This window comes from Henckelia pumila, chromosome 4 (genome assembly GCF_033568475.1).
Source record: "Henckelia pumila isolate YLH828 chromosome 4, ASM3356847v2, whole genome shotgun sequence".
Classification (NCBI taxonomy): domain Eukaryota; kingdom Viridiplantae; phylum Streptophyta; class Magnoliopsida; order Lamiales; family Gesneriaceae; genus Henckelia; species Henckelia pumila.
Window position 1 is genome coordinate 18,283,397 of NC_133123.1, and position 13,293 is coordinate 18,296,689.

Sequence of the window (13,293 nt, forward strand, 5' to 3'; positions counted from 1 at the left end):
TATATTTAGTTAATCATGATGAATTTTAGATGTTCAATTATTAAATTCAATGCTTAAGTTACTTTGGAATGTTTAAATTTGTGTTTAAAAATTTAAAACATGTACACAACTTTCAAATTATTAAGTTTTTTTAAACACTGCCTAACCCACGCAGGGGGCACGCGCGCATGCCCATCGTATGGGTAAGGCAATTATTTGAAGAAAACAAAACCCATGCATGGGGGTATGCATGCGTGGGACGTGCCCATCCCTGCGTGGGTTAGGCAAAGATTTTGAAAAATCGCCCACGCCCCCTAGTGTGGGGTATAAAAAAATTCGAAACCGATCTGGTTCTACCGAATAGGGTTCTGGTTCGAATTGGTTCCCAGCTTTTGGCTCGGAACCAGAACCAAAATCGAACTAGTTTCGACCGGTTCTGGGCTTTTAGCTTGGAACCAGAACCGAAATCAAACTGGTTCTGGAATCGGTAGATCCAGAATCGGTAGGAACCAGAACCATAGAACCGTTAAGCATGTCTATGCGGAGGTACCCAAATACCCAATGTCTTGCACGGTGCATGCTCCCATCGCCACTAGGTGTTCAGCCGCCCATGTTAGGTTTATTAAATAAAAATAGAGTACAAATTATATTGGTACATGAATTATTGATAATGTAGTAACTCGTATCCCATTTTACGAGCTTAAATGGTTAAACATGATTAAGATATTCCAATATAAATTAATCAAGCGATTAATCGGATCAGAAATGTGGAATCAGGGCTTCAAAATCACCGAAGAGATCGGACCTTCCGAAGTGGGTTCGAAAGCACCGAACCATAGCAGCTGAAGATCGGATTTCCCGAAGGTTAGACCATGTGCACTGGTGATGTGTCGCTAGAGTTTGGACATGCAGACACATGCATGAAATCGGAGCTTCCGATGTAAAAATTGGAGCTCCCAAACTGGAAAGTTTGGAACGTGGCAGACATGCAGAGATCGGAGCTTCCGAACGTTGTTTATAAATAGGGGCCGAAATCCTCACAATTAGTGTGTGTTTGAGTGTGCATCCGATTATATTCTTAGGGTTTTAGCCTTATACTCGAGGTTCGGGCAATAACGACTATATATGGGACTTGTAGCAGAGCTGTGCTTGGGTCAGGTCCTTCGACAGCAAAGGACTGACGATGGACGCAGGTATAATCCTAGATATATCCCTAATAGTATTATGGAATATCTATTAGCTTAGTTAAGATTTTTATATCAGTAATGGTGATATGGTAAATATTATATTGTAGGCTTGAACCCTAGATTGGTGCTACTAGGACTGCCTTAGTTAGGTGCATAGTACTGATTGAGATAGCCAGCGAGTATGCATGCTTATATGTTGTATTTTATGTGTCATGATACATGTTTTACTGTTTTAATATATTATGTTGCATGTTCATATTCATGTTGAGGCGAATCTCCTTCGAGTTAGTCTTTGTAGTAGGGTCGCTCAGCCCTACATTCTTTAAATAATATTTTTAGATTTCAAATTTCATTTACAATTTAACCCTAAGACTTGATATTTTTTCAAAATAATTAATAATAACTTCATTCGGCAACTAATATATATATATATATATATATATATATATATATATAATTAATGAATATTTTTAATAATCTTCTCAGAAAAAAAATAATAATCTCTTCACTGCAGTTGTCGCGACTCGTAAATTAAAAGTCAAACTTACAAGTTCTTAAGCTGACAATTCTTGCTTCAATAATTTGTTTTTAGGTTTAAAAAACTTAAAACTCATTTGTGTTTTGGTTTTAAACTTGGTGATTGAGCTACAATTTTTTAAAGAATATGAACCACAAATTTTCTGATCACTTTTCACACATTAAACGATGAAGATTAACTTAATTAAATTTTTTGACCCTCTTTTGTATTTCCGTGTTTGGTTCCTAATTTATGTTCATAAAATATAAATTTTTAACTATAAGAGTATATTATTAATTTTATATAAAAAAACATGGGGGGCAGCTGCCCCCACTTGCCCCAATGTGGAGCCGCCCTTGTATGGATGTACCCAGCGGAGTTAACCCCAGATGGTACTACATACTCATTGGCGCCTAGACTGAGCAATACTTGATAACAACCCAGTACTCAATCATATTGATGCATCATATTAGGTTTGTCTACTCGTGCTTATTGTATTGAGCATAGTCGCTCACGTCCAGTGTTTTGTTTCTTGGACACCATATTTGACGCGGCAGGTTTCAGGTTGGACGATGTCGGTGAGTCGAGACAGGGTTGAGAGATGGTGTTGTGGATGCAGTGAGTTTTCATTATTTCAGTATTGTTGTTACTGAATTTCGATCTGGTTGTATAAATAATTTATTTACCTTTGGTTTTACCGATTGTGTTCCGTCAGTTTGGTTTGTAAACCCGGTTTTAGTTTTCATTATTTAATCTATTTTATCGTATTGCTTAAGTTATCTTGATTACATGCTTATTAAAGCCAGCAGTAGGTGATTCGGGTAGGGTCACTATATTTATGGTATCAGAGCATGCATAGGTTTGTTTGAGACATAGGTTTGACTTTTTGGGTTTTGATGATCACAAATCCTTTTAAATGATCGGTAGATACGACGAGAGTCATGGTAGTCTAGGTCATTGGGAAGACGATGATGCTTAGAGACATCCTCGTGGGCACCGCCATCACTGCGAGGATATACGACGTTTTGAGATGCACAAATTCCTTTAGATGAGGTCTTAGCCTTTGGTTGGAGGCGAGAGTCCGGAGGCAGCAGAGGATTGTCTTGAGCGAATGGAGAGCTGTTTTCGTGCTTTTTACTGCTCTGAGTAGCAGAAGATTGAGGCCGCTACTTTTCTCTTGGATGGTCGTGCCCGCAAGTGGTGGAGATTCGCGTCCGTACAGTTGTTCCAGGAGTAGGGCCATGTTTTTTGGATTGATTTTCATAGGCTGTTCACGCAGTTGCACTTTTCCCCAGCCCTCCATCAGGCGAAGACAATCGATTTGCTCCATCTGAAGCAATGGCCCATTATCGTCGATGAATATCAGCATAAGTTCATCGATATTTTACCGTTTTTTCCGCATATTGACGCCAGTTCCGAGGAAAAGTACGACCATTTCTTGCACGATATGAATCACAAGTTATTCGACCGGATCATTGTTTGTGATGATCCCACTCGTATGAGGGTTTAGTGAACCGTTGACAAAAGACGGAGATCAGTGTTATTCATGCGATGTTGTTTTCGTCTTCTCATGCTGCTAGCTCTTTGGGTCCGCGTGCTCAGTTGTTTAAGAAGTAGAGATCTACATCGTCTTCTTCTGGATCCGATGATGTCTTTTGTTTTGGCAAGAATAAGAAGGAAGATCATTGTGAGCATGTGGTAGGAGACACCCGTCTGATCAGTTCTGCTGTGTTTCCGGGGCTTGTTTAATTTGCGGAGAAATGGGCCATAGGAAGAGAGATTGTCCTAGCCGTGGTGGACCGGGTAGTGGTTCTGGTTCTCAAGCTACCGTTCAGCAGTGCCCTCAGGCTTCATCTCATGGTCCGTCCAATTAATTGCGCCCACTTGTTCAGGAGCAAGTATTTCCGCTTAACTAGGAGCGGGATCTTACCGAGAGTGAACGCATGATTTCAGATACCTTTAGCTTATGTGGTATACATCCTTACATTTTGATTGATATCGGTGCATCGCATTCATTTATCTCTGCACGATTTGTTAAAAAGTTTAGATCGCCCTACATTTATTTAGACATTCTCTTAGCTGTAGCGACCCCAATGGGACATGAAGTTTTAGCTAAGTGTCTAGTAGTATGATGTACTTTGGGGTTTTAGGGTCATCAATTGTGTGTCAACTTGATGGTTTTAAAGATGGATGACTTTGAATGCATCATTGAGATTGACCTTCTGACTACTTATCTAGCAATATATAATGGATAGCTACCAGAGTTTTATCCAGTTTCGTCCAGAGAATGGTGATGCATGGTACTTTTATGGTGAGGGAGCGCGACCTGCGATGCCGATTGTATCTGCTTTGAAACCCCGTCGTGCTTTAGAGTTCGACGAAGAAGGTTACCTTATCTATGTCATAGATGCATCCTCTGAGAGTTGAATATTCAAGAAATACCAGTAGTCCGAGAGTTTCTGGATGTATTTCTTGACGAGATTCCGGTTACCTTCTATCCGCGAGGTAGAGTTTGGATCGAGTTGATGACAAGGACAACACTGATTTCTTGAGCACCTTATCGTCTGGCATCGTCAGAGATGAGAGAGTTGAAGCAACATTTACAAGATCTGCTTGACAAGGGTTATATCTGATCAAGTGTTTTACCTTGGGGAGCCCCATTTTTGTTTGTCAAGAAGAAAGACGGGTCGATGCGTCTTTGCATTGATTATGAGCATTTGAATCAGGTAACAGTCAAGAATAAGTATCATCTACCGTACATAGATGATCTGTTTGATCAACTTCTGGGGACTTCTATGTACTCCAAGATTAACCTGAGGTCCGGATATCATCATTTGTGGGTTAGAGATGAGGATATTCAGAAGACATTTTTTCGTATGAGGTATGGTCACTATGAGTTTTTAATGATGTCATTCAGACTAACGAATGCTCCTACAGTCTTCATGGATCTGATGAACATGGTTTTCCGAGACTCCTTGGATAAGTTTGTGGTCGTGTTCATTGACGACATCCTGATCTACTCGCACAACATTGACGAGCACGGTTACCATCTCAAGATAGTACTACAGATTTTGCGAGAAAGGCAGTTGTTCGTCAAACTCAGCAAGTGTGAATTCTGGATTGACCAAGTTGTCTTAGAACAAAACATACCACTATAAAAAAATCATCATAAAAAATATATTTATTATAATGTATTAAAATAAAAACTAACTAAATATATACATAAAAAAAAATTTCCATGAACTTTACCTTTAGAAAATGAGAAGAAGATGTGGGTGAATACACAAGTCCAAATATATATAAACGAAGAAAGTTGGGTGGTTGGGATGTCCGCTCGTGAATTTAATTCATGGGTGCTCCGGTTTCAGGATTAATTTTTAATAAATAAAAATAAAAATCGGCTCGGTTCAGCCGATTCTTTTATGTCCGACCAAAATATGTAGATTCACATTTTTAAAAAAAAATAAAATTGAATTCGGGATAGATTGTCCCGCATTCTCTCTGTTGAATCTGGGACAATCTGTCTGGTAGTATAATAGATTTGTAAATTTTTATTGAATGCAATATTTTTTAAAATTATATTTATATATATATTTTTAAAAAGCCTTATATAGATGTTGACAACAACAATAATAAGCAAGATATATGGGGAATGCCCACACTTAATGGGGGTCGACTAGTTCAATTAGATTTGATCTGTGGGGAGATTTGTCAATGATTAGAGTATTTTTTGTTTATATTTTAGGTTTTTTACATATAGTTAATGTTGTTCATGTGAACCATTAAAAAAATGTTGTTCATGTGGAATCCAATTTATGCCACATGATAATTAATAGATGTCAGGTAGACGAAATCTTATGTCAACTAAGTAATATTCGGTAGCTCTCTCGAGCTCCGACGATACAAGATGAAATTTGGGGAAAAAAAATCTAAGTTATTGTACATTTTTCATAACATGACAACATATATGATCAAAACTAAAATTAAGCCAACATACATTACTAAATTGCTAATTTTTCTTATAATTAAATATATAATTTTTCTTATAATTAAATATATAATTTGTATATATAAAATATGTAGTAAAATTTTTAATGCTATATATTTTATTTTAAATAAACATGGATTTTAACAAATGGTGTAGATAAATATAAAATTGTATTAAACTAAACAATTTATGGCAAGCCAAAATGTGTATTATCCAATAAATCAGCTGTTCAAGGAAATCTTTGGAACAGTAGTACAGTACAGTGGAAAAACCTACGAATTAGTTATTACCGCACGACTCAATTTGCATATACACTAAAAACCCACCAAAACCCTTGTCGTCTCCTTGATCTCTCATCTCAAAATTGACGTGATTTTAGCTGGGTAAGTGCTCAATCTTGAGATTAACTGTATATCATCAATTTAAAATCAGAGATCCGAAATCCCTTTTGATAGATTTATGTCAAGATTCGAGCTTTGAATTCTCCTTTTTTTCCCCCTTCATACGTAGCAAAATTAATGGCTTATAGACGGGGGGGCGTCACCGCTCGAGCAAAGCTGCTTTATCAACAGCAACAGCGAGTTATTCCTTCATTTTCCCATATTCGTCTTGATGAAAATGATCGTGAAACCCTGCCTAATAATCCCATTTGCAAAAACCCTGAATTCCTAGACTATTTCCGCAGTCGTTGTTATGGTTCCAGGAGTGATTTCAGCAATCTTCATGGGTCGAGAAATTTGTTTCAAGACCGAAGATTTGTGATTCCACCGGTTTCTGGGCTGGCTCTTGCGAGGAACATGTCAAGCACGAGTGTTGGAGGTGGGGCGGCTGAAAACATTGAGATTATGACTGATGTGGCGGATGCTTTAGCAAATAAGACTGTTGAAGTTGCCTCCCAGGCCGTGCCCGTGGTGAATGAGGTTGCAGTTGCTGCGGCAGACTCGTTCTTACCAGTGGCTGCACTACAGTACTTGGTTGATTATGTGCATAGTTTTACTGGATTTAGTTGGTGAGGGATCACTCTCTGTTTTAATGATAGATCTAAATGTTCCTACTTCTCATGCTGTTGCAATTTTATTTGGCTCAAACAGTTTGATGTGAAGTGTAGCACCTTTAAATGTGTGTTACAGTTCGATAGGAAACCTTACCATCGGAAACATTGTTTCAGGTTACTGATTAACCATGTTGGGAATTTTCCTTTCGTTTGAGATATTTTTTAATGTTATGTTTGACATAAGTACGTTTTCCGCTTGGGTTGGTCTTAATTGATATGGTTTGATGTGTGAAAGAGAATGTGCGGTCTCTACATTCGGTTTTAGTAGGTTTTTTGTGTTTTGGTTAAATTTCTTAAAGATTGGCAAAGTGATGATATTTGGAACTTCGATTGTGTGTGCTGTATAGGTGGGCATCAATTGCTGTGACAACTCTTTTGATTCGTTGGCTTCAGGTTCCCCTTATGATAAATCAGCTCAAGGCCACCGCGAAATTCGCTGTGAGTTATTGCATATGTGTTTCTCCTTTTGTAGTTTTTAATTTTTTAAGTTTTTCCTAGCCATTATCTTGTGTTTAAGCATGTAGCTGTTTTAGCGACCCTGTATTTCGGGTATAAACCTTGCTGTGATAATTACTGTCAATGAATAAATACAACTTGTCCATGTTTAGGTGAGTTTTATCCCTTTGAAAGGAATTTTGCCAAAGGAAAAATTCAAATACGTATATCTTGTTTGGGAGAAAGTCAGTTTTAAGTACATACAGAAACGAAATGCAGCGCTGGAAGTTTAGGAGAGTGGTTGGATATTTGTTCTTTTCTTCTCAAGCCCCATCTCTAGAGCAACTGGAATACGCGTCTTTATACTAAATAGCGCACTAGCGCTCTTCATTTTCCCCTTTCTATGGGGTATCTGAAGTAGTTGCTCATTTGTGGGAACTGTGCTTATCAGGTCAATAAATGAAATAGGTATGGATGGGGGTGACAGCATCGAGGATGGTATGAAAAACTATTTTTATTGGACAATAGGAGTTCCCTGGATCTTAAATTATCATACACACATTTGTAGGTGAAGGCATATTCCATTTATGAAGTTGTAATGTACTTATTAACCTTTTTCTGTTGACAGGTAGTTTTTCCATGTTTAAATCTTAATATTTTATATTATTTATTGATTTGATGATTTTGTCCTTATTTACTCCATAAGGCCTTTATATCATAGTTCCCTCTCGTTTTTGTTTTATTCTTTTGGTTGTGACGTTTTGTAGTGTAGGGGATGCTACAAGAATTTTAAGATGTTGGATTAGCTGCCGATCATTATGTTATCTAGCGTGCAGCAGAGCAACCTATTTTATACAATTACACTTCATTTCAGTATACCTTGATGTACTGTATTGCTTTGTATCTTCGAGGAAAGCACATAACTGCTAGTATTTTGTGCAGACTCTAAAGCCACAAGTGGATGCGATTAAGCAAGACATGGAAAATAGGGTATTGACATTGTCCTATTATTTTGTGGTGTTGTGTTTGCTTGTCCCACTCTTGGTTGGAGGCTTATGTGGCTAGTTACTTTTAAATTTTTATGATTATTTGTGATGATTGTACTTGACTTCATCGCTTCCAACTTTTGGGTGTCATACACTATGGTGGTTGTGCAGGGTATGAGTCCAGAAGCTGTTGCCGAAGGTCAGAGACGGACGAAAAGACTATTCAAGGAGTATGCGTGTTTCCCATTTTAATATTTGCATGGCCATTATGAGCAGGGGCGGATCCAAAAATTTTCTTAAGGGGGGGTAGCCGGACAGAATAAATTATCACATATATATACACACACATAATTAATCATCACATAAAAAAAGTTAAATATAGTAAATTTAATAATATTTTTATATTTCAAATTTTATTTACAGTTTACCCTTACGACTTAATATATACTGAAAATAACTAATAATACTTCATTCGATAAACTAATATTATATATATATATCTATATTTCAATATAATTAATTAATATTCGTAAAAATATTTTCAGCAAAAAATTTTCTATTCAATGCAGTTGTTGCGATTGTTAAAATAAAAGACAAACTTAGAAGCTTGTAAGCTAACAATTCTTGCTTCAACAAAATTTTTTTTAGGTTTAAAAACTTAAAACTCATTGTGTTTAGGTTTAAAAACTTAGTGATTGAGCTAAAATTTTTTAAAAACTATGAACCACAAATTTTTAGGTCACTTTGCACACATTAAACAATAAAGATTAACTTAAATTTTTTGACCCTCTTTTATATTTTTGTGTTTGGTTTCTAATTTATGATCATATATTATTATTTTTAAAATATAAAAATATATTTATAATTTTAAAAAAAAATCAAGGGGGGGCAGCTGCCCCCCCTTGCCCCTTAGTAGAACCGCCCTTGATTATGAGTGTCTTTTGTTTGCTCATTTTTTGGAATCATTAACTCTGGGATGCTTATATTTTTCTAATTTGACCATGTTTTAGAAAAGAAGAAAAGGGGGGATGGGATTTTTAGTTCATGCTTAGATTTTGGCGGTGTAATAATAAAAGCATGCACGTTTCTGTTTGTGATTGCTTTGTTGTTGGAATGTTGGAATTTGGTATCATAAATGCACTCACACAACTTTCCACTATCAAGAAAGAATGTGCATCTGTGAGGACATCTTTCCATCCAACTTGTAGAGTTTACATTGATACACCATTTTAATAATGTACTTTGTTTCTGATATTTCTTTAAAAGGAAACGTCGTTAACTTGATGATTGATTATTTGTGTTGCAGATCTGGTGTTTCACCATTCACCCCTATGAAGGGACTCCTCATTTCAGGTCCCGTTTTTTGCTCTTTCTTTTTTGCGGTGAGATGGTGTTCCTTTTGTTTTGGTTAAAGAATGATCTATTTAGTACATTTATTTCATGATCTTATTTCATCATTTGATAGTTTATTTCGTCTATATATGCAGATTAGAAACATGGTGGACAAAGTTCCATCTTTTAAAGATGGTGGAGCACTTTGGTTTACTGATTTGACCGCTACGGATAGCTTGTATATTTTTCCGATTTTAACTGCGTTGACATTTTGGATCACTGTGGAGGTTAGCCATCATTTCAGTTTTTCTGTACTCTTTATTTTTGTCACTACAAGTACAGAACTTGACAATTTGAAATTCTACAGTGTGTTTTTCTTACCCGACTATGTGATAGTGTAACACAGTGGAGTCTTGTCATAAAATCGAATGACCAAGAATCATAGCATATATTAGGTTTCTTGCAATTATTCACCAGAGTGGTTGGTGGCCTTAGCTGTATCTCTACTGCCATGCAGATGAAAGTTTGTGTGAATTCTCTTTCTCATATTTATTTTATCACAAAATGGAAATACAAATCTGGCAATGCTTTGTGATGAATCTTTTTTGCGAGCACGGAAGGTTTTATGAAGAATCGTTGAGTCTCATCGTTTAATTTTATGTTACATTTTGGGACCTTGGTTGTCTGATATAGACAGTGCTTAAATTGACGTTAGATACATGTTATAGTTAGACGTATTGATATGACAAAATCTGTCGAATCTTAACTTGTACAAAATTGGACAAATTTCTGTCGGCCGATTCTTGTAAAAAAAAGTTTTTATTCATGTCAAATCGAAATAGTTGGTGCCTACTGCGTAGGTTTGTCTCACGTAATACTGAACTACAATTCTCTTTACAGTGCAATGCTCAAGAAGGCATGGAAGGGAATGCATCTGCTAAAACCATCAAGAACGTGTCTAGGGGCTTCGCCGCCTTGTCAATCCCTCTCACTGCAAGTTTCCCACAGGTCTGGAACTCTGCATTATATGTAACTTTAGGCTCACCGCAATATTTTACCCTTTTTTTAAGGCTAATGCACATGAATGAAATTTAACTCATTAGAACCTTAACTTTTCTCATATAAAAATACCGGGCATGGAGACTTTGACTCGGAACGTGTTGTTGGAAAGAAAAAATTACCCCGACTGTCCTGTATGGAAATGCTCATGCGGGACAACGATTAAACTATAGTGTTTGGGCTCTTGTAAGGGCGGCGTTACTTCTAGTTTTTGAATAATGACAAATGCTCGATACTAAGTTTATTATGTGCAATCAACTGCAAGCAATTAACTAGATCATGCACTCGTTCGACAGGGTATATTTTGTTATTGGATTACATCCAACCTGTTTTCGCTGACATATGGATTGGGTGAGCCTTGTTGATCTTTTATTCCTTCTTTTTTCTTCTAAGCTTATTCACTCAACAGGTTGTTTTTCCTCTTAAGTTTTGATTTTCTCTTTTTTCCGGGTCTCAGTTATAAAGAGACCTAAGGTGAAGAAGTTTCTGGGTATACCAGACATGCCAGTGCCACCACCGTCAACTGATCAGACATCGGGATTTTCATTCTTCGATGCCATTAAAAAATACTCCGCCGCACAGCAGAAACAGTTGCTACCGTCATCACCATCACCGAGCGAAAATGCATCAAACCTTACAAATCAAAGAACACCCTCCACCCCTCTTCTTGATCGGAGGATGCCGAGCTTAGATAAAGAAGTCAGAGTAAGGAAGAAAGGGAGGAAAAGGCGATGATGAAAGCATTATTCTAGGTTAAAGATATGTTGGTTAAAGATATGTTCACTTAAGCAAATGCTGCTATCCGGGTCGTCTTTCGAACATAAATTCATCTTTATTTTTGAGTTTTTTGCGCTCGTTGCAACTATTTGGAACCTAGATTATACAATTAGTAGGAAAGCCTCAGATGAACGGAAAGGGAGCTTCTCAAAATGGCCGTTGAGAGTAAAGAATAAGAACAATTTGACAAATTTTTCTTTGAACCTTTTGGTGTTGCAGAGTTTCTAAGGTTTCATAAATTTTGCAGTTTATTGTATGGAGATTTTGAATGGACAACTTATATTTCTTCTAATACTTCATTTTTGAACATGTTGAACATATTGAATACTTCTACTTTGAGTCGACAAGTTTCACGGGGCGTGTGACAGTCTCATAAAAAATCTACATTATAAATAAGGAAAAATTATAATTTTGGTAATGTATATATGTCATTTTGTAATTTTGAGCTCTATGTTTTCAGTTGTAGTTTTGTATATTTTGATTTTTGGCAATTTTAATCATTTTTCTTCGAAAATTCTTACGTGACACTATATACGTCGGTTTCACATCAACACTACATTGGTGCCATATTAGGGTCACGTCAAAAAAAGGACTAAAATTGCCAAAAAAAAAAGATATCAGACTAAAACTGAAATCTGAATATATGACGGACCGAAATCGCAAAATGACAAACATACAAAACTCAAAAACAATTTTTCCTATAAATAAATACACCACATATAGGGAATATGTGTGTATATATTAATCGAATATCAAGCAAATTAAATAGGAAACATAAATAATTTATTTTATACTAGTTAAGCATTGTAGAAAATTAAACAATATACATCAATACATTTGATTTCAATTTTCAAGTATGGTATTTTCGAATCCAAAACTCTATTTGACTGTAAATTTTGAATTCATATAATTATGCGTCAAGTACAAAAATCATATACAACTCATATATTTCAAATTTGACATATTAGTTACAAAGTTTTTTCATTTAATAAAAATCTATCAATAAACTTATTAATATTTTAATATTGTTTTGATGCTCAAAAAATTCAATAATTGATAAAATTTATCCAAATAATTAATACAAAACTTATAAACCTATTTTAAATTAAATAACACAATACATAGACCTATTTGCTATTTATATTATTATATTTATCGCATAAATGTATCCCATACCGTGATATATATGAAACTCTTTAATACTCTTTATTTATATATATATATATTGAGAACTTCTTTATATAAATCAAGCAAAAAATTATATTTTCTTTTTTGAGGAACCAAAAAAAAAATTTCTCCTTTTTATAAAAATGATAGATTTTTCAAAAAAAAAAAAAGAAGAAGAAATTATACAGCTAAAAACACAAAAGCAGTGCAATACAGTACACCTGGCGCAGAACGAAGTCATGTCTTGAAAATGTTATTGTCAATGCTACCTCGCGATGCCCAATGAAGTATCAAATGGTTTATCTTTTTATGCACGCGATATGTTCGTATGAAATCTCAAGTGCAAAAAAAAAGGGTCGTTGGATCTAGCATATATATGGGCATCGACGGAACCCTTGGAAACCATCTTCACTTAACGTCCACGACAATTATACAAAAACTTATTTAATTCGCAGATCAATTTTATGAGATAAATATCTATTCGATCTATAAAAAAATATTGTTTTATTTGTGCTAGAAGTATTTGTTTTCTTTTGGATCAACATTCGTGGGCATCCAGACAATTAAACACGGGAGATGAGATAGTACCATCAAAATATTACCATTATTTTATATATAAACGTTTAATTTTAATTTAGTTACGTGGAGTTAATATATTTTTACGGAGCGAACTCAACCCAGTTAAACAGTGACGATGAAACCCGAGATATTTTCAGTTCACGTATAACGAAGTAGCATGTATATCACTTGCAAACAACATGATATATTCTGAATATATTCACAATTTGTAAATAAATTATGTAGAATGGGGA

At 35.6% G+C, this 13,293-nt stretch overlaps 1 protein-coding gene across 2 annotated transcripts; it reads left to right on the forward strand.

Moving 5' to 3' along the window:
• Positions 1-5,921: 5,921 nt before the first annotated feature.
• Positions 5,922-11,677, forward strand: LOC140862953 (mitochondrial inner membrane protein OXA1-like). 2 transcript variants are annotated; one of them, XM_073265986.1, is made up of 10 exons: positions 5,926-6,054; positions 6,182-6,680; positions 7,073-7,163; positions 8,103-8,150; positions 8,318-8,376; positions 9,453-9,528; positions 9,634-9,765; positions 10,379-10,486; positions 10,834-10,888; positions 10,995-11,677. In XM_073265986.1, exons 2-10 carry the CDS (start codon positions 6,190-6,192, stop codon positions 11,270-11,272), a joined length of 1,338 nt encoding a protein of 445 aa, XP_073122087.1. In that variant the 5' UTR covers positions 5,926-6,054; positions 6,182-6,189; the 3' UTR covers positions 11,273-11,677. The 2 variants fall into 2 exon arrangements, with proteins under 2 accessions (XP_073122086.1, XP_073122087.1); XM_073265985.1 differs by having other exon boundaries at positions 5,922-6,680; positions 10,995-11,676.
• Positions 11,678-13,293: the final 1,616 nt, after the last annotated feature.